Source organism: Cuculus canorus, chromosome 2, assembly GCF_017976375.1.
Source record: "Cuculus canorus isolate bCucCan1 chromosome 2, bCucCan1.pri, whole genome shotgun sequence".
Taxonomy (NCBI): domain Eukaryota; kingdom Metazoa; phylum Chordata; class Aves; order Cuculiformes; family Cuculidae; genus Cuculus; species Cuculus canorus.
The window spans coordinates 39083675-39106176 of NC_071402.1; the positions used below are offsets into that span (position 1 = coordinate 39083675).

At 34.8% G+C, this 22502-nt stretch overlaps 1 protein-coding gene across 8 annotated transcripts in view; it reads left to right on the forward strand.

The window, feature by feature from the left end:
• Window positions 1–22502, forward strand: part of ASPH (aspartate beta-hydroxylase) — a 113708-nt gene that overhangs the window by 42812 nt on the left and 48394 nt on the right. For all 8 annotated transcript variants that reach the window (XM_054059515.1, XM_054059519.1, XM_054059516.1 and 5 more), the window contains 12 exons: window positions 404–478; window positions 998–1159; window positions 2331–2390; window positions 4210–4266; window positions 4778–4822; window positions 5552–5587; window positions 8250–8288; window positions 9571–9615; window positions 9738–9779; window positions 11220–11267; window positions 12246–12290; window positions 21395–21436. In XM_054059515.1, the coding sequence (XP_053915490.1) occupies window positions 404–478; window positions 998–1159; window positions 2331–2390; window positions 4210–4266; window positions 4778–4822; window positions 5552–5587; window positions 8250–8288; window positions 9571–9615; window positions 9738–9779; window positions 11220–11267; window positions 12246–12290; window positions 21395–21436 (696 nt within the window). The remainder of the gene's footprint in view (window positions 1–403; window positions 479–997; window positions 1160–2330; window positions 2391–4209; window positions 4267–4777; window positions 4823–5551; window positions 5588–8249; window positions 8289–9570; window positions 9616–9737; window positions 9780–11219; window positions 11268–12245; window positions 12291–21394; window positions 21437–22502) is intronic.

The window sequence follows — 22502 nt, forward strand, 5'->3', positions numbered from 1 at the left end:
GCCAAAATTGTAAGAAAGCAATGGATAAAAGTGTTTGTAAAGTAATTACTTATTTGAAGTAATTAAAAGAGAATTCTTGGTTTGAATGGTTGTCTTAAGTTACTAATGTTACTGCCCCTGAGAAAAAGGTACATGCCAAAAATCCAATGTAGATGAATTCTTCCAATTAATCTTCAGAATGAATCTGATGTGACTGATGCGATATTTTCTATACTGGAGACTAATAAAAACCAAATTGTTTTTATAATTGTGTTGAGTTGCAGGGGTTCACCAAGTCAGTCTCTGGAGAACATTCTGGAATGGGCTAAGAACTTTATGGAGGCTACAAAAATCTGTAAGCCTTGCGCTGATGTTTAGACTGCTTTTTGCACTTAACCTTCACTGCAATTTATAATCCCTTTAGAACACAAGAACGTTGACATAGAAGCTGAAGAAGAAATTCAGTCTGTTCTTCATGAAGCTCTCCATTCCCAGTCTGGTAATGCATTAACACTTAGAAATCACTGAAGAATTTATGAATACTGCCATAGGTCAGACGAATCTCGGAGTCTGGTTTTGTTAGACATTAAGTTTTGCACTTAAAGTACTTTTGCCTCCACAAAACATTTTAGTCAGCCAATTTGTCATTTTTCAAGAAAATTCAGAAAGTTCAGTTACCAAATCCTAGAACAGTGGCCTCTTAATCTGAGATGTTTGGCAGCAGTAGCTCAAATCAGTTGACAAAAGCTTGCTCAAAATACTGTGTACAGTGCAGGAATGGGTAAACAGAGATACCTTTTTACTGTTTTTTTTTCCATGAGTGAATGTGGCACTGGCAAGTCAGTGCAGATACTGAGATTATATTGCAGTAAGGAGCAGACAAGTCATCTGTCCCACTCCCTGTCCCCTTTGGGGACTAGCTGAAAAAAAAACCTTAATGTGCTGAAAACCTAATATCTACTAATAATAGAATTTGCCAAAGAGTATGTATTCTCTAACAATCTGTATTACTGATTAGGAGAGAGACATGAAGATGTTCCTGAAAGTATAAATGACCAGTGGCAAGTGAAGGAAGAAATATATGGAGAAAATTTTGAAGCTCCTACGACAGATGATTTTCTCAGAGAATTAGAGAATGAAATACCAGAAGCATATGAGACAGCAGACTCAGTTCAGAAAGGTATCTGGATGACTAAATATATGTAAATTAAATTTTGCCAGAAATGGGAACAGACAAATGAAAATGTTTCATTGAAAACTCGTCTCTTAATTTCTGCTCGCAGTAGTGACTTAGCAAATATCAACCACCGCAAGTATCATTTAGCAAAAAAATATTTTTAAAATCAAAATAGGATATTTTAATGCCTTATGTTTTGGAATCCAGGTAGCTGTATATTATTGTTTACTTACTGCTATACTGACTTTTGACCAAACAAATTAATCTCTGCTCCAGCTATGCATATTTCCCCCGCAAAAAAAGGGACTCCTACAGTATCTGTGTAGTCTGCTTCTAGACATCCTAGTATGTTAAACTAAATTTCAAGAGTTTCTTAGCACAGCCTTTTGTAGACAGAGCTCTTCTCACTCTAATGTCCTTCTAGTGTGGCTCTCTAAGAGAATATTATACATAAACTGTATTGCAAGTCCTGTTGAGTATTTGATGTTGTATAAAGAAGGTGCTCATATCCTGCTGCCTTGGAGTATTGACAGGATAATACAGGTTATTTGTAATCAAAATATTAAAGCAATAATCATGATCTAAATCCAGCTTAGGGAAAAGTGTTTCTGAATACTTTTCATCTGCAGTACTGCAAATTTTACATATATGTTAATACCTCTTTTTTTTTGGAACACTCATATAATGGATATCACCTAAAAGTTTTGAATGCTGGAAGTACACTGGAATTTTTTTTACAACTGAAGTAATTGTTTTCAGTCTGGATCTATTTTACCTCCTTGTTTCTGTGTCTCATCTATTCATCCACAGTACAAGTTAAAGTAGGGAAATACATTAGATACTTGAATTCCAGTTACTGTAAATCTTTGAAATTACAATTAAGAGGGCAAAGTGAACGTTATACTTCCTTTACATTTACCCAGAAGTTTCTGTGGAGAGTCATCTTTTTTGAGCAAATGTCGAAGTGTATATGCCCATTCTTACTATTACACGTAAGGATAACATCATGCTTTTTAATCTTTCAATCTATATACATACCTTGCTCTCACTGGAAAAAATTTGCTTAGAACATCTGCTTAGAAATTTGACTACTACATAATATTCTGTTAAGGTTTTGTGGCATCATATATTGATTTAAAACTTAAAAATTTGTAATTACTTGTTTGTTTCTCAGAAGCTGATCTTTTGGCAGATGATCTTGGAGCAATGGAGCCTGAACCATATGAAACTCCAGGTATAATTTTATTTTTCCAAACTCAGTAATATTTGTTTTCTACAACAATGTAGCAAACATTGCCTAAATGTAGCAAATTATACGAGAAAGCAAACTAGGAGAAGTTAGACTAGAATCATAGAATAGTTAGGGTTGGAAGGGACCTTAAAGATCATCTAGTTCCACCCCCCTGCCATGGGCAAGGACGTCCCACTAGATCAGGCTGCTCAAGGCCCCATCCAACCTGGCCTTAAATACCTCCAGGGATGGGGCAGCCACAACCTCCCTGGGCAACCTGTGCCAGTGCCTCACCACTCTCATAGTGAAGAAATTCTTCCTAATGTCCAGTCTAAATCTGCCCCTCTCCAATTTATACCCATTTCCCCCTGGTCCTATCCCCACAACCTTTACGAATAGTCCCTCTCCAGCTTTCCTGTAGGCCCTCTTCAGGTACTGGAAGGTCGCTATAGGATCTCCTCTATAAGACTAGTTTATTAATACATAATTTTGAAAGTGTTTTGCTCCAAACATCTGTTCTTGATTGTCTTGGGTGACTGAGATGACTGCATCGTATTTGCTATTGCAAATGGTCTTTTAAATGGAAGAGATAATGAGTGTGGAAACTTTGCTATGATTTGTGCAAAAGCCTCATTTTTACTATTTCTACTTTGGCATATGATTGGGATCTGGAACCTGTCATGTTTCAGAAGCTTCCAGTTTACAACCTTTCCTTCAGGGCTGCTCGTGGGGTTTTTTTTTATAGCAGATTGTACTGTCAGAGAGGGAGTCAGCACCAAGGACTTCATTCTGAACTGTCCTTGCACTGTCTGTCAGCACAGCCTAATTCATCTTTAAAACTTTCAGAAAATTTGCCTGGATTAATCCAATTAGCTTATAGTCATCTTTGTATTGTGCTTGATACCACATACAATGGACTTAGCTAATCTTTCTCATTATGAAGATAAGTAGATACTACATTTCCCTGCTATCTGATAAATATTTTCTTGTGGATACTAATAATACTTTTTCATAGTACAGGCAGCCTCTTCTGTTTGCATTAGACGTTGTTTTTCTGTCATTTTTGTCATCCAACAAGACAGCAAAGGCCAGAATTAACATTGAACCAAAGACAGTAAGCCTAGTTGAAGCAGAAATCAATCTAAATAATCTAAAACAAGATAAAGCTGCTTATTCCTGTCTTTCTGGGAGTTTGCTGCTTTCCCATTGCTGATTCAGAATCGAAGCTGTGATGCTTCTGAAGTAAAAGGACAGTTACTTTACTTTCAGTATCATGTGTTGTCAGATGTATCATACTGACTATATTAATAACATTGCAGACAATCGTAGTCACAGGGGAAAATAATCCACATACTTGACTATGCAATGAAAAAAGTAAATTATTCTGGATCTGTGCTGCCGAAATTACATATTTTTCAAAATCTGATTTCTGATACTTATCTTGTATTCTGTAGGTTATCAGGAGTGGTCCTCCTGCACATTCTTAGGGATATTACTTTAGAACTTTTAGGATAGTGGATGATTACATTTTTTATTACCTTAGAAGAACTATTAAATAGTACTCGTGGAGACCAGTGGCTCACATGGATCAATTGTCGTACTGAGGGTACAACTAGAAGAGAGGGTGGCCCAACATTCCTCTGTTAGATTGCAATGTGTCAAATTGCATGTGCCTTCGAAGTTTTAATCTGAGTGTTTTCAGCTAGGGAACTACATTTATCTATTTACAGACACAAGTGGATGCAAGTTAAAATACTTGAGTATGAAAAAATATATATTTTTAATTTCACAAATATTTCTTTTTTTCCTATTTAATTTATAGTTTCATATGAATATGATATGGGTGTGGAAAAGACAGTAAGTGATCCAGAAGCTCCAGGTTTGTAAATTTTCATGATTTCAGATTGTAGTATAATCACTTACACTTTATAAAATATGCTTGAAAGTAATGTGTGATATTGATTGTTTATTCAGTTTTATTTACAAACAATTTTTGAGTAGTTTCAGATAAGCCTAATTTTTGCACCTGCAAGGGTTACCATTACAGTTGTAAACACAACATTCCACAAATCTAATCCACAATTACTTACATATATATCTTGCTCTGTTATGGGTCTTTCAGTCTAATCAATGGATGGTGAAAGACCTACTTCTAGTCCTAATTTTAAGCCTAAATACAAGTGTGCATGAATTTATTATACTGTGTGATAGCTCCTTGGATATGTTTTACAATCCAGCTTCTGTTTTCAAATAAAACATTGTAATATTAACTTGGTATGTTAGTTCTGTTATTCTTGAGATAAATGTAACCTTTCTGACTTCTCTTGTGCTCTTCAGCTGTTCCATGAAAATTTGATTAGAATATAAAATACTTAATATTTTTATTTAAGGTGACTCTGAGCTAACATTAGAAGATGCTGTTGAACATTACACAGGTACAATCCAAAGTAATTTCTTTTTATTGAAGTTTAATTGAATTTTGGACCAAAACTTTGAAAAAAAAATAAAAACCTCTCAAAACATTGAGGCTTATAGACAATATCAATTTCTCTGTAAGTTATTACATCTATGTTTTCATTTACGTTCTGAAAAAGTACAGAGACCTACATGAATACTGCTTTTCTATAATGTCAGTCAAATGGGCAGAATAATACTTTGAGGGTTAAAGTTCTATAAGAAAGAATGTTTGTGTGTTAAATTACACAGAAATATTTATCTGGATAAAAAGTAATCTGAATTTGCCGGAGACGTTCAAGTTAATATGATGTGTCAGGGGAAAAGTAGTATCTTCAAAAAAAATTTTTGTAAAACAAGCCATAAGAAGAGGATTCCAGAATTCCACTGTAGAAGTTTGTTGTACATCAAAATACTATTTCCATTCTGGTAATTTGTAGGTGATTTAATGAGCTGTGTAAGAAAAGCCTGCTTTGTCTTTTTGAAGTCTATGTTGTGATGCTAGGTCCTTTTCAGAGGATGTTTTAGAAATTTCCACCTTTTGTTGCACTCTTTCTTATTAACTTAAATTCATTATAAAATACTATAGTTTTGAATGTTTGGGGCTTTTTTTTGTCCTGAATAAACTTGACACTCTATTGTTTGTGTGTAATTATTGTCTTTAAAATTCCATGAAATTTCATATTGATTTTTTTGTTTTCTTTTGACAGAGGATACAGTGCAGGGGGATTATAAAGAAGAACATGGTATGGCAACTGCTATATTTGAAATGACAATGTCAAAGTCTTTCTTTAATGTAAAAGTGAAATTACTTAGAGGTTCACAAAGTAATTTGCCTCAGTTTTCCATGCAGTCAGTTACAAAACCATTTCATGTTCTGCAGTCTCCTGTGGCACCGGCACAATAACTGTGAGTCACTTTACTCTGTCAGGAGTTTTTGTGCTTTTGCAAGCAGTGGTGTCATATGCAATTACTACTGTGTGCTGCAATAAGAGTTTTAAATAGTATCAGATAAATGAGATTTAGGTTTTTTTACACATTTCTTTACTGTTCAAATTGATTGGACTGATAAAGAGAATAGGAAGTTCCAGTCTTTTTCTCAAAAGGAAATTCCAGGGCGTGAAGGTGATTTAAAAAAAAAAAAAAAAAAAAAAAAAAGTACTCTTGGCTGTTAAATTGCTGTGCTTTTTTACAGAGTGAATTATGCCTGCAGATCAACATAATCCATTACAAAGTGCTTTTCTCACGGTATAAGTTCACGTTTTCATGGCAAGATTTTGCCTTGCTTCCAAGTTCTCCTTTAAAGATGCTCTGGTTATGAGAGAGAGCACAATGCTTCCTCTGTACTTATTAGAAGAATTTCATTTGAGAGCTCCAGCCTGGAGCAGAGCAGAAAGACCAGTTTGGTGAGGCATTGAGTGTTGGTGGCATTAGTGACATTTGGTGGATTCTTTTTTAATTCCTTTTTTTAATCCCACTGCCCCATCTTGAAAGTTAGATGAGGTTACAAAGTTATTTGGAATTTTGCTGTTCCAAGGTCAGACCTCTGTAAAGGCACCCATATTTCTAGGCACTCATCAGTGTCTCAGAAATAACCAGAGAAAATAATCAGAAATTGCTATGAGGATCCCTAGAAAAGGTGAGAGACGCCACGGGGGAGGACAGTGTAATCTGATTCAGTCCTGTAGGCTTGTCTTACGGTGTCAGTCTTTTAAGGTTTGAGCTAACCAGCCAACCATGGATGTCTCTGAAGATGTGCTGAAAGATGCCAGGCTGTTTTTATGTGACAGTGCTTTTTCTTCTGAGTTCAGTCTCTCCACTTTAAGGGCACAGGGATTTTAGTTGTTCATGAATATGTGCTGTGCTAGGCACCATTTTAGCAGTTGTAGTAGCTTTCATCCCTGTAGTGGTTTCATCCCTGGTGTCTCCTAGCCCGTCTTTCTTGTACCCTTTGTCATGATTTTGATTGGATCAAACAAGAAACACATTTGCTCTTTTTCTAAAGAGAGTTTTTAGTACCGATTTTCTAAAGGCAAAGAAGGGATAGGCCATCATGGTGATACGAAAAGCTTTGCATTTGAGAAAGAGAATGTTTGTGACTTTAGCTCCAAAACTGCAGTTCACATCCACACAATTATTCACTTTAAAGTTTCAAGATGCAAATGTCTGTGAAATCAGCAGAAGTATAAGATTCTCTTTCCTAGAGTATATGTATCTTCATTGCTATCAGATGTTTTTTCTTTCTTCTGGCAAACCCCTTATTTTCTTCAATATTGATGCTTCCTGGAGTTCTCAGAAAGCTGAGAGGGCAGTGCCGTGTTGGCCAGCGCGGTTCAATTTCTTTTGACTTTCGCTTTGTGTGACATCATTCTTAATTCTGATCAGCTACTAACTCTAACAGGGTTTCAGTGCATGTGATCGCTCCTGTGTTGCATGATGTTGGGAGAAACTGATGGGCCATGGGAGGCTGTACCCACTTTGAGTGTATACTGTATTGAAAGGAAGTTTCTTCGTACCGTCAGTGGTTATTGCTAATACTAAAAATTCTTTATTTGAAATGAGTGTATGTGCTCATGGTAAAGTGTCTAAATGGATTGATCATGTAACTCAGACTACAGGAACTCTGTTATTGTACACAACTTCCAGTAGTTCTATGAAGAGTGTTATGAAGTTCATAGCAATGCAACTAGAGAAAGAAGGCAAGTTTGAGATTTTCATTCGAAATTAAGAGTTCTGAATGCGTTTTTTAAGAATATGCTGTAAGAACTTTTTATTTTTAAAAGGGATAGGTGGGGAGCACTGTTAGTGCCTTTTAAGATAAAACACTTGATAGTAGAAAGTTTTCATTTTAAAACAAATCTTATGAAAATAACCTTTTTCAGGTGTGTTAGTACCTGTTAGGATAATGAAATTATTCAGAGCACTGGATCAACATTGAACTACTTTAATTCTGAAAATCGCAATAGATGTATATTGAAAATACAGACAATGGATAGCATTTTGTCTGTTTTCAGACATCTCTATTAAAATAAGGAATATTCTTAAGGTATTTCTTCTTCAGAGTTACAAAAATAAGAGTGACTTCTTACTCAAAGATTAGGAGTGTAGGTGAATTATAGCAGTTGTATAGAATGATAGATTTCTTGCCAATATCTTCCGTATTTCATCTGTGTAGATAGAAATGCTTCAAATTTTAGCATTATGTTCACATTTGGTGTTTGTTTTATATATAGAACTCCTACTACAAGCTCCAGTAAGAATTCATGTATCTTTTCAGACCCCAAACTAGAGAAAGTCTTTGAAAGCTTTGCTTTTGTCAGTAGAGATGATCTGGATGCTTAACAACCAAATTTTTAGGATACTCCATGCGTATCAACCGCCCAGGAACTTTATTTTCTTTCTTTTCAGAACCAAAACATGAAAAGCAGACTGAGACTCAAGATACAGGTATATACATACATACATATGATGTGTGTGTTTGTGTATATGTGTGTGGGTGGGGTTCGTGTACATTCCCATGCACATCTTCCTATGTATTTATTTATATATATGGTGCATATGAGAAAACCTTTGTTTCATATGTAATTAAAGTAGAAATACCTCTAAAATAAATGTTACTGGAATATAAATTATATTAAAAATCAGAAAAATCCTTAACTTAATAATAGTCTGTGATCTTCAATAATGATATATTGCCAATTATATCAAATCTACATTACAATCCACATACTTATCTAGTTTTTAACCATGAACAAAGTGAGGCATGGGGGCCTTTCTGTAGATGTTCGGTATAGACACTCATTCTGCTGTCTGCTGCAGGCCTTGCCCTTAACCTTATAACCAGTGCTTTAAGATCATTCAGAACTTACAGGCTGTCAATACTAGCTCTGCTTTGATGCATACTTTTTGCTAATGCATTTGTCTAATTAACAGAAACAATTAAGAAATTATTTGCCTACAATTCTTTCTCTGGGGTTGTTACACTTCGTAGTCTTGAACTACCAGGTCTTTTGAGAGTAGTCTCAGATAGCTGGTTGAAAAAGACACGATTATTTCGTTTAGGAAGAAGTAAAGAAATTCTCTAGTGTAAATAAATGTTATGTATTTGATTTGTCACCTTTGTGGGCATAACCACAGAGGACAGTCAAATGAGTTAAAAGGTGCCATATTCAAAGAATATAAAAATAATTATTTTTTCTATGATAACCATAGTTTAAGTTGAACTTGCTTGTTGTCCTTCAGAAGGGAAAGCAGAATGCACCAAGGGATTTCGTGTTTATCCAAGTAAAAATACTTATAAAGTAAATGTTTATAGGGTGTTCTTTTGTTTGTTTTCTTTTAATATATCTGACAGATGGAGTTGGTCTTGCAGAAGAGGAAGAGTGATTAAGCTTAGAAAGATTAGGAGTGTTTTTAAAATTTTTTAAAAAAAATTAAAATTTAAGTTTTTAAAGTTAATATGTCTTAATCCAAATAGCATTTGTTCAAAAGATATAATTTTGAAATATTTACCTAAGGAATACAGCAGTTCTTTAGTAAGACAGGAAGGAAAATTTAAGAAGTAATTTCTTTTTTCCCTAAAATTCATCAAGGCTCCTGTTTGTTTATAGCAACTTACTGTTCACGGTTAAACATACCTGTGTGCTAGCTGTGTTCTTTTGTGTTTTATGTAAGCTTCATCAGTTGAGGATTTGACTTCATTATTGCTCTGATTTGAATGTTTTCTTAGGTGTTGAAGACCTTCCAGAGGAGGTGAATGAAGCCATGGAGCCAGGTATATGTTTTGCAATTGTGATCTTAAAGTGTTTTGATGAAATATACGTTTTGAAATCTGGTGTTTAAAAAAAAAAAAAAACCTCATTATGTCCTTTCTTCTTTTTTCATTTTCTTTTATAGATGAAATTATTGAACATTTTGATATTGATAAAGACCTGTCAGGTATGAGGTTTTTATAGTCCTTGAAAGAAAACATTTTTTCTTCCATTTATATTTGTTAATATAATTAAATAAACAAACAAAACACAAGCAGAGATATGTGCTGTATAGAATCATAGAATGGTTTGGTTTGGAGGGCACTTCTGAAGATCATCTGGTCCAACACCCTTTCCATAGGCAGGGACAGCTTTCGCTAGACCAGCTTGTTCAAAGGCCCATCGAACCCGACCTTGGGCAATCTTCCAGTGTCTCACCACCCTCATCATCTAATCTAGATCTAACCTCTTTCACTTTAAAATCATTACCCATTGTCCTGTCACTACAGGTCTTAGTAAAGAAAGTCTTTCTCCATTTTTTTTTATAAGCCCTCTTTATATACTGAAAGACTGCAGTAAGGTCTCCCCGGAGCCTTCCGTTCTCCAGGCTGAACATCCCCAACTGTCTCAGCATTCCTTCATAGGAGAGGTGTTCCATCCTTCTGACTGTATTTTGTGGCCCTCTTCTGGGCATGCTCTAACATGTCCATATCCTTCTTATGTTGGCAATTCCAGAACCGGACACAAGTCTAGATGGGGTGTCATGAGAGCAGAGTAAAGAGAACTGCCTCTCTCAACCTGCTGGCCACGCTTCTTTTGATGCAGCCCAGGATACAGTTCGCCTTCTGGGCTGCAAGTGCACGTTGCTGGCTCATGTCCAGTTTTTCATCCACTAGGATCCCCAAGTCCTTCTCGATACGGCTGTTCTCAATCCCTTAATCTCCCAGTCTGTATTGATATTGGGAATTGCCCTGACACAGGTGCAGGACCGTGCACTTGGCCTTGTTGAAATTCATGATGTTTTTACAAAGTATTTAGAGCTTCAGTTTTAGGAATGGAGTGTGTTAATTTCTCACAGTACTACTCAAAAGATCAAGTTGTAAAATTTGGGGGGTTTGTGCTGGTATTGTGGGATTTTAAATGAATAGGGGATCAAATGTAATTTGAAGATTTGCTCTAACAAGTTAAACAATATCGTTAAGCAAGATTTTTTCCAAACATGACATTAATCCAGCCTGTTAGAGCAAAGTGATCTAAGCAGTTTAGTCTGAGCACAGTGTGTAGGATTTGATGCTCTATTTATTTGTTTTCAGTTAGAAAAATGTGCTCTAATATAATTAAATGGAGAAACAAACATTATTGTTTCACACGAATAATAACTGTAACCTAAATCATTTTTTAGGAATGCATAATAGCAATGGAAGACAGTAACAAAGAGGAACTAAACTTTTGGCCACAAAATACATTCAATACCTTTTTTCTACTCTGAAGTTAACCTAGCTGACTGTTCTGCAGTTTAAGTCTTCCTTTTTGTTTGATAATTTTGTTGGGTGGCTGGTTGGGAATAGAAGCAAAATTATGAATGTATCGTGTGTAACTTTCAACACATATTTTCTTTTAACACTAGAGAGTAAGTATACAGAAGATGTTGTGGCCACTGAACCAGAGGAATCAGGTTTGTATATGATCTTTTGCATGAATTAGGTACTTAAAAAATAAATTAACAGTGATAAATATCAATGAATAGAATTCTGTGCTGCAATAAAAATGCATTTATTACTTTTTCTGCAACATTTTTATTTTCATTTAAGGATAAACAGAATTGTGTTGTTGAAATTTAGCATTTTGGGCTTTGTAGGGACAGTATTTTAATGGCTTGCAGAGAGCTCTCTTCAGTTTTAGAAGCTGAGAGTGCTCCCAGTTCAGAAAAACTTATGGCAGTAAAAATGGCCATATTACATGATGTAAAGCTACAGATTTTGCTGTGCTCTGTTTCCCACCAGCTGGTCAGTAGTATGTATTCTGAAAAAAGGATTGTATATAAGAAGTAAAATTATGTGGAATGTCTCCCCAGCTTTGAGCACTTTATTTACGGGCTTCCAAATTCAGGGAATAAATTTCCCTCTCCTCTATTCTTCTTATTGTCTACAGACACCACCCCAGCCATTATGAATTCTTTTTCTGGTGAGCCTGACTCCTTCCATGCGTGAATAAGGAGCTATGTGAAACCTTCAGTCTTTTAGCAATAATAGCACTTGGTGACATGTGACATATCTAGTTTAAGCATAAATGACAGAATTAAAAATAACTGAATTTTGAAGTAAAATACTTCACAGTTACAGCTGGGAACATAAGTATATGAATGTTTTCTAAGCCCATATTGTAGTAGCATGTGAGATTTATGCTTCAGATTTTGAAGTATCATTTTTGAAACTATACAATCCTGCAATTTACTCATTGGCCTACTAAAGTATTAATCTTTCTACTGGAAAAAAATCAGCTAAGGAAAATTTGCATTTCGCTTCTATAGAAGTAATATTACAGAGCAGCCTTGATAGGTCAACGTTTTGAGTATAAAGGGGAATAAAATGCAGCTTTTTGTAAATTTAGAGAGCTATCCTATTTGAACTCTTTGTATAATTTTGACTTACAGAAATACCTGTTCAAGCTGAGGATTATTCACATGACGATCTAGTGGGTAAGTTATTCTTAACTGTTTTGGCTTTTTTTCCCTGAAAAATGAAGCTGTAGCTGTATGGAAAGTTTACAAACAAATTACTTTCTGGAGAGGAGTAAAGGGACAAAGGGATATCATTAGCATTATTTAAATTGCTTCCACTTTTTTTTAAGCAGTCATGTTTATCTTGTACTGGATACATGCTAGTAATAGTTACTGCATTATACAGAAGAATTCCAAATAAAGTTGTGAGCAGTTTTAATTTACAAATTCTTTTCTAGTGATTTTATTACAGAGCTGGATACTTCTTTATAAAGGGGAATATAAAAAATTCAGGTCTCAATATATGCGCATTTCCTTTCTAGAGTAACTGATCATGGGTGGTGATACTTTCACTTCCTTGTGTATCAGTAAGATCTATTGGAGTCCAACTGTGGTACATTCTTTGGACACTGATTTAGAAACAGGACTGTTATATCATGCCATCACATTTTTCTTGACACAACTGGTTTTAAAAACAAGAGCACTTCCAGCTCTTCCATCTCTTGCCTGACAGTAGTAAACATAGAGTTTACCAAAACCATTTTTAGAGTAGCTAAGTGGATTATAAACTACATGTTGTTACATTTCATCTGTTTCTTGGAATGAATTATTAAAAGCTTCTATGTAACAGTGTAGTGGTGTTGAGTGAAACACTGAGCCCTGTCTCTATGCAGTAAATCGGAGAAGCTGCAAGTCAGGAGGCCTGAGAGCTGTATATCTGTTTTGTTCTGATTAGTTTTCTGCAGAAGCTTTTAAGTGGTGCGGTGCCCAGGTCATTCTGTGGAGTTTGTTTTTCGTTGTGGGAAAGGAAACTTGGTTTTGGTTCTTGAGCATGCCAAAAGTAGCCAGATAACTGAAAAAGCATAGGAGGCCTTTGTTGTTGCCAGTACAGATTGGAGGTGTAGTTTAGTTAATGTGTTAATTTACATGCTGAACCTTACCTGAGGTGATTTGAAATGCTCATGTCAATATGTAAGTCTTGTCTTTGAGGTCTTTCTAGCCTGTTTATCACCACTGCCACATGGTGTTTTGAAATATTTGAAGCCTTAAGCGTTAACTAATAAATGCTTAATCTCAAAAAGGCTTTGTTTCATAAGTAATATGGAATATGTTTAACTGAAGCTCATAATCAATGTAGGAACAAGCAGTAGTTGCCTTTGATGGCTTAGGAAAGAAGTTCAGCATAGGCAGTTTTCAGTTGGTTTGTTGTGTTTTAAGTTGGAATTGTAGAACAAGAAAATGTGTTTTCTCTCAGAAAGTGTAGCTGCTTAAAGTCAAGTTAAAATAACAAAAAGGCACTCACAGGACTATTGCAAAATTTCAGCAGTAGGTAATTCCACTGTATAGTGTTGTAATAATATGAGGATATTGAGATGATCTCTTGACTTGAATACCCTACTTTAAAACTAAATTCAGAATCCAAATATTGACTTGGAATCTTTTTTGGGTTTTGTGGATCACGTTTCTTTTGCTTTTTGTGCTGTAATTTGACTCAATCTTGCAGCAGTAAATGGATTTCCTACCTTCACAAAAAAAAATATCTTACCAGTATTGTACAGTAGTGGATGTTTTCAAAGTATTCAATTTAAAATCATTTAGATTGAAAAAGACAAAGATCGTCAAGTCCAACTGTAAAACTAAAACTTCCATGTCCACCACTAAACCATGTCCCTTAGCACCACACCTACATGTCTTCTAAGTACCTCCAGGGATGGGGAGTCAACCACTTCCCTGGGCAGCTGTTCCGGTGCTTAATATCTTGAAGAAAATTCTTCTAATATCCCATCTAAACCTTCCTTGGAGCAACTTGAGGCCATTTCCTCTTGTCCTGTTACTTGGGAGGAGAGACCAACACCTGCCTCGCTACAGCCTCCCTTCAAGTAGTTGTAGATGGTGATAAGGTTTCCTCTCAGCCTCCTTTTCTCCAGACTAAACAACCCCAGTTACCTCAGCCACTCCCCATAAGACTTGTGCTCCAGCCCTTTCACCAGCTTTGTTGCTTTTCTTGGATGTGCTTCAGAAGCTCAGTATTTTTCCCGCAGCGAGGGCTAATGAACTCAGTATTCAAGATGTGATCTCACCAATGCCAAGTACGAAAGAATGATCACTCCTTAATTGTAGATGGACTTTCAAATAAGGTGGTGGAATTGAACCTGGTTGTCTGCTCTCCTTTTTTTGTATTGTGATTTTACAAGAGTACTTATTGTTTTCAAACACCATTAGAATAAAAAATAACTTATTTTACTCTGAAATAGTATGTATTTCTGATCTTTTTGAAAGATTTTATTTTTTAGATTTACTGTTTTTACCTTCAGTTGTTTTCAAAACTAACGCAACACTTTTTAAATCACAAGATTAGCCTTCAAGACTATTAGCTCTCTCCTTATATATCTTGTGGAAATAGATAATAGCAGCAGCGCTGGAAGGAGTGAATACTTTGTTTTGGGGGAAAAAAAATGAGAGAATCAATCAAAACCTATTTATTCAGCTATTAAACACAAGAGTAACTATTAGAAGTAGTGCCATGTACGTGGTTCTTCCTTTAGGAAGTAGATGAAAATCATTTGATCAACACAAGATCTGCAGTAGTTTACCAACATACCCAAGCATTTGTAATTTGTGTAGTTATGCAGGAACCACTTTGAAGGCAGAAGAATTATTGTTGATCAGGTTTTGTAAAAAGCTGTTATGTTGGCACATGAAGTAGAATTCAAATAGCGTCTCTGAAAATTTAGAAAAGAAACAGGACAAACTACTGACCATGAATAAAAATTTTATTACTATTAAATTACTGTTTTTTCCTACTATTAAGTATTTTTACCTGCCTCTTTTGGATGTGAAAATTTCAGTTTGAAGGCAACATTATTCTCACCTTTTGCTCTTAGAATATAAAATTCATATTTACCCAGGTTTTTATTATGTTTTAATTTGTGATGGAGGATTTGGTGTGGGATTGTTTTATTGTCAGAAGTCTTTTCTCCTTTATTCATGTGATTTAATTCATCAGGTATTCAAAGCTAGTATTTCCTGTTATGTCAGCAATAATATTAAAGTCCATTGTACTAGAGGCAGTCAAGAATTCTCTTCTGAATGAAGAATACCAATATACACATGTAATCTTTATATTTATGGAAGATGTATCTGTTCTTGTATAAGCATGACTACAGGTAGTGTAAAAGAAATTCAGAAATGTCACTATAGAGTCTTATTCTCAGGTAATACAAATTCATGCAACTTCATTTGAAGCATGGTGGCACCAGTTTATATCAAATTAGGAGTGGTTGTTTATTTGAAACATAGGAACTTATTTGTTTTGGAAAGAAAACAGGAGATAGTTCAGATGATTAGTTTAGGTATGAGGAACATTCTCACATCATCACTGAAGAGATCAGAGGTGGGATTTGAATGTGCTGGAGTGCAAGTCAAAATTTTTTTGCTGACTTCACGGCGTATCACAAAAACTCATAACAGTAGGCAACCACATCTTTAGATATCTGTATGTACCATTTTCTACTTCTCCAAGTCTACTTCTAAAATTATTACCAATAATACTTCCCAGCAGCAGTAATCTATTTTAACTACAGTTATAATCTGTGGGTTTGTAAACTAATGCACTTGAATGGTATCATAGGCCAGCTTGAAATATTACTCATTTGGGATTTTGGGCTCATCTTGTTTTACAGTGGCACATAAATTGTGGTGGTTTTGATTGAGTGGTATTCGTTTGATACAGAATTTGAGAGACGTGTTACTGGTTTTGGGCGTACATTTACTCTCTGTATTAGATTTTGATCCCTTTTTTCTGTTTAGATTTAAAATATCTAAGGATTGTTTCCTCCTCCTCCCCTTTCCATCTTGTTTCCCTGACATTTTTATAACCCTGCATTTATTTTACCAAGCACTGAAATCCCTTGTATGTAGAGAAGTTTCCACTTTGCAACTTTGACCCTTCCTCGTTCTCTGGCTCCTCTTTTTCCGATTGTACATGTCTTTAACTTTTTCAAAACAAACAAATTTTAAAAAAAATTGTTTTAATGTGTTTGTGACATGGCCTAGATTTCCTTTACAAGGTAAATGAAGTGCCATATGCTGAGAAAAACATTACTGCTTCGATAAATACTTAGAAGTTTACATTTCCCATAGCAACTTTGTGTGTGTTCATTATGGTAGCTCCTAGAAATTGTAGCTTCCTCAAATTAATTAGTCTCATACAAAGTTGCATTTTTTAGCATTTAAGATTAGCTTTTTTATTTTAGAGTAAGTTGTGTTTTGGTTGGTCCTTTAATATAGATTTCCCATTATTTTTTCAGATACTTAAAGCTTCAAAAGAAAAATCCCTACATCAGGAGGACCAGCCCTAACCATACGCTACAAAAGGGGAGCAGATGGTTGAAATAGATCTTATGATGTAATTACCAAGCAGTTCAGGGTTTGGGGAACGAACACTAAGATATTGTAAATGGGTTGTAGCCAGCTGTCATTTTAGTGAGCTTTTTTTAACACTTGGATGTTTAATTTACATTCCTGTCTGTTTTGTTTTTTGGTTGGGTTTTTTTGTGTCAAGTTTAGTGAATGCATTTTTTTTTATTTCCGTGCTTGTGACGACATTGCAACTTTGAGCTGCATTTCATATGTGCTTTTCAAGCAATTGTTAATATTCTATTTATAATTAGCAGCAAGTACATTTTTTGCAGATTTTAATATATATATCTTTTGTTGTGGATTCATACATTATGTACAGGGCAGTTTGGTCACATGAAACATGAATTTTTAAATGTTTTATAACTGCTGATATAGCATACAGCTTAACTGCATTTTATTGAAAACACGAATCAGGCACTCACTATGCTGTGAAGTTTGACTTCGGTCTCTTTGCACTGATGTTATATCAACAGTTACGCTACATGAATTTCCAGTGACTTTTGGAATAGTCAAAAAAGATACAAAATGTGTCTATTAAATTCATACCAGTAAAAGGGCAAATTAGTAAATAACGTTTTTTCAAAACCCCTATATGTGTGAATTAGAGCTTTTTATTTATGCATGTTTGATTTTTAAAGCAAAAATATCTAGACACTACCTAATAGCCTGGCAGGGAGTCTGTGTAGATTGCAACAAAACTGAATTGTCAGAATCCGGTTGAGTTCAGTAAAATCTTTCTGGTTTGCCTATCAATATAGCAATTGCAAAACTGGATTTAGTAAGCTTTATTTTAAGTGAATTATTTAAAAAGTCAGATTCAGATTTGAGTAAATACTTGACTTGTAAATTTTATTTTAAAAAAAACAACTTTGGAGAATCAACCTTAAGAAAAATAGGATATCAAAATTTGAGACCTACAATTGTAAATGCTCTTGTAAATGGTACATTTGAAATTTAGACTTTGAGTGATTTAGAATTTTAATATAACAGTTGTACTTTTTACCTGTTCTGTGTTGCTGTTCCACAATTACGAAGACATAGTTTATTCTTTGGCATTTGCATGTGTTCTTTTTTGGCTCAGGAATAATTGCTGTGATTTTAGGAAACTGCCAAGCCTGATAGGGGAGCTTATAATAAATAAGATAAATTTTTAAGAAGAAAAATTGATTAGGTAACCTTAACAGTGGTTGCCTTTTGGTTGGCAGGGAGATTTGAGAATTCTGTAGCACTACTTTGAAGTCAGGTTTTTAGTTGCTTACGTTTATAGTGAGAGGGGCATCATATATGTTTGCCTTTCTTGATTTGGTGTTTCAGTAAGTCTCTATGTGAGTGAGCGTTACATCTGATCAGAATACACAGATGTCCCGAAGTGATTTCTTTAGACTTTTCAGGAAAGCAATAATACTCTTAGACTGTGATGTGGTTTGGGATGGGATATTCTAGTACTTACCTGTGATAGTGAATTTCAGAGCAATAATTTTTACGAAGCCATATTTTATGAGGAAGCTTGGGAATTATTTTAGAATGGTGAATGGAGGACTTTTTCTATCAGTGGCAGCCGATTTGTACAATTATGGTACTGTGAGAGTTGTATTATGCTGTGATCAAATTTTAAGTATTTTGTAACTGGGTATGTGACTTTACGTGCTTCATGTTTACAAAAATATGCCAAGCTGAGCAAGGTCAAGCAGACTATTAAAAAAATGTATATTTAATCTGGTTTTGTGTTTGACTGCAATAAAACACAGAAGAATATCTTTGTCTTTCTAGTGTCATTATTTTTTCCCCAAATGTGGTGAAGATTAACTATGGGCTAAATATTTGCCCAAGCCACCAAATATAATTATTTTTCAAAGTAGTAATTTTCAATATTTTAAAATATATTTAAAACCTTATTTACAAGGAGGAGGAAGAATAGCAAGTGGAAGCAAGTTTTATTTCTGGATGGCATTATGTGAAGGAAGTGGGCATTAATCTAAGGTCTGTAATTGTATTGTGTTTCTTCTTTTGGAGTATTAGCTATTCTGCAACCAGTTTGGCCTGAATTTTGAGAGATAATTTCCCATGATACATAATTTCGATTTGTAATTTAAAATGGATGAGGGATCACTCTTTGACAATCATGAATGTGCGTGGGAAGTATGGTGTCTGCCTTTCATAGGGAAATATTCTTGTTTATAGTACATAGTTTAAATCAGAAATCTTGCAAGGCTGTCATGTCTATGCAGTTCTCTGTTAGAAAACAAAACTTGTCCTTGACCTTTTAAGTTTTCAAATACCTCCATATTTTTATGGTGAAATATTGCTGAATAAAAAACTAGTTTAAGAAAAAGTCAAAAGATTACATCTGTCTTTATATTTTCACATGGCTACATTGCTTCTTGCTGTATCTCAGTGAATCCATGAAACCTTGAATTCAGTTGCTTTTCTTGGGCATCACAGGAAGAAATACCAATAAGGAAAGCAAAATTTAAATAAGAGTGGTATACTAAAGTTTTATTTTAATATTAAAAATTTACTACAGTTTCAAGTGTCTTTTTCACATTCTGAGTAATTGAAAAGGTATCATTTAATGACACTTTCTGAGAAGTAAACAGATAAGATGGGATATAGAAAACATACTAAAAAATGTCATGTTTTTACTGAATATCATTGTATAATTTTACGTGTTTCAAAAACTGTGTATGTAAACAACAAATTGTATAATACGTTTGTCGTGTCGATTAGCATTCATGTAAAATCTACAAGGTCTGAAATATATTTTTAGTTATTATCACATGTACTCACAGATATTTAGGCATGTTGTATTACAAAAAATAATTCTATTCTTCATATTAATACCTTTTTGGGAATAACTGGTGCGTATGTGATACAGTGATAGCAGTCCTAGCCTGTAGAGACTGGTTAAAAAAGTTCTGTCTGTGACCCTGATCTAGATTTATTTTGATGGAAACAGAGAAATTAAGTAAAAGATGATAGTAGTTTGAAGAGTAAGAAGAGGTTTTTGTTTGAGCTACAACTAGTTTAAGTTGATGACAAAATACTCTCAAGACTTACTATAGTATCTCTGTTTTTGAGACATCACATATTTACCTCATTGTCAGAAACAGCATGATTAAAGCCATTTTCACCATCAAAATAAGCTGGAGATCAGAGTGGAGGGAACAAATCAGTATGTGCTGAATAGGATGCTGAAACGAATTCTTAGTTAAGCTTGGTGAGAGCGTAGAGAAACAGGATCATCATAGCAAACAAGATCAAGTTGTGATGAATTTCAAATGCAGCTACCTAGAAGGAGAAGCTGGAGTATTTAAAGATCATTGGAGAGACTTTGGTGAAATCAATAGCACCTAATTTGGCAGAATACAGGTTGAAAGAAAGACAGAATTTGGATAATTTATCTTAGTACGTAATGGTTATAGAAAGGTGTAGGTCACGTGCAACATGAGCCTCCGTAATAAAGAAATGTAAAACTGGACAAGAAATGGGAGGTGGGAGCAGGTTTTAGAGTGATGAGCTCATACCTTGTTCTTTCTGTGATGGAAAAGAGGTTGCAAAAATAACCTGAACACCCCAGGATGGGTGGAAGAGGGTTGCTGAACGACATAGAGGGAAGCGGAGAGAAGAGGTCAGGATCAGTGTTTGCTGATAAGACACCACGGTTTACTGTCCTGTAATGAGCCTTTCATGTGCTTTGAGCTGATAAACGTAATAGAAATATGAATATGAATTAGTGTCTCTCATCTCGAACTGCCTTATTGCTCTTTTTAAAATACAGTATTTCTGATGACATACAGATGGACATGACCATTTTATTTGTGTGGTTTGTCCAAAAAAGAAAACCAACCCCCCGTGTATTAGCAAGTTCTGAACAATGTTTCCATTAATATACCGTTATAGGAATAATATTCCTTCTCTGAGTTTTCCAATATTATATACCTGACTGTAGATAGTTTTGTAATTTCTTTCAATTTAATTGACAGTCTGGATTTTATGATGTAATTGAAGAGGTGAATGACTTTCAATGCGATTGTTCATTTACCATATAATAATCAAGTTAATACTCATTCTGCCTTGTGCCGTATATAAAAAACAGAGTTTTACTGCCTGCATGTTCAGTAGTAGCAGTTGTCAACTTGTAGTAAAGGGTGGAATCAACCTGTGAAAGGTGATTTCATGCATGCACATAACACAGTTCCTTTATGAAAAAAGAAACGTTTTGTGAGATTTTTATAGGGTGTTAGCATGTAGGTTCTCAATTGATTTTCATGGTTGGTTTTTTTTTTCACGTTTTAATCTAATATATGTATTAAGCTACTATTCCCAAGAGTTTTTAATTAGTGAACAGTCTTTTTCTTGCAAAAGAGCTTGCATTGTAAGTGTGTCTTGACAAAGTCTACCAAATGGCTAAAGGGGAATGTTTATAAAATAATTTGTGACAGAAGCAATAATGTAATATTTGTAGCATTTGCAGAAAAGGAGCTTTTATGTAAATATGTAGTTCAGACAGTAATCTGTGGTTACCATAAAAAATAAAAATGAAACAAAGAGGTGCTATTGGCCCAATTATATTTTGAGTATAAGATGTAATTTTTTTTTGTATCTCTTATCATAAACTGTTAACATAAACTTATTTCAATAAAATATTTTTAATATTGTAGGGAAGACTGAAAAAGAAACTGAACAAGACAAAACAGAAAAAGGTAAGTCTGAAAGTAATATTCTGTTTTTCTGAAATTCAAATGCATGATTTCTGGGAGGATTGATTAAAATCAGATTAAATAGTAGTGAAGCTTAGCTTCTGTACATCATGTGTGGATAAACTGGAGTTGAATAAACATTAGAGTGCATCTGCTTATGTAACTAAACAGTCATTTCCGAAGCTGATATCAATATATTTCCCTCTTATGTGGTCACAGGCTGCTGTTAAAAACTTCTGCTATTTCAAGAGTAAAATGTTCAGTGTTGTACTTCTAGTTTAGGACTCCAGACGTCACAGCTTCACCAGGCTTGTCAAGTCTGTGGTTACCCAGTAGGGGTTTTTGCCTGGCGTAATTTAGGTAGAAACATGCAGAGGTTTACTGGAAAAGTGAGGTTTTGCTAAGAGCACTGTAAATCTGTTCTCCCTATGATGACATTGGTCTTGGCCCTGCGTATTCACTATCGCTGCATGAAGCTTGCACAAGTTCCTTTACTAGGATCAAGGCTTGTATCTAGTTACGTTGCTACAGCTGGCAGTACACAAAACCCTCAGGGTCTGTGCCTGCATCTTTATCACTGTGCCTGCATCTTTTATCATCTTTATTTATAAAGGGATAGATTTAGCAGGAAGTACTTTACTGCACTGGGCTTATATTCTTGATAGCAAAAAAAACCCCACCATTATGTGCTAGTGTTATTGACCTGTTAGAACAGCAGAATTGAATGACATAAAATAGCCATCCAGTATTGTTAAAAACATCCATAGATAAAAATACTAGCTTGTGTAAGAACATGAAAATATATGGATTTACTATTATGCATTGTTATTAACCAGAATTTTTAAGAGAGCTTTATGACTTTAAAGTATGACCAGGTGGAGTCACTTTCCTTTAGTACGCTAGGTGGTGTGTGGTTTTGATTCTTTTTAAGCATTGAGCAACTAAATGAATGCTTCTTCTGTGTTCTGCCATTGCAGATTACAGGTTTTTAAGTTGGAAAAAGAGCTGGTTTTGTTTTCCAGGTTAAATCAATAACATTTTTCATCCTACATGGAAAAATCACCCTGCA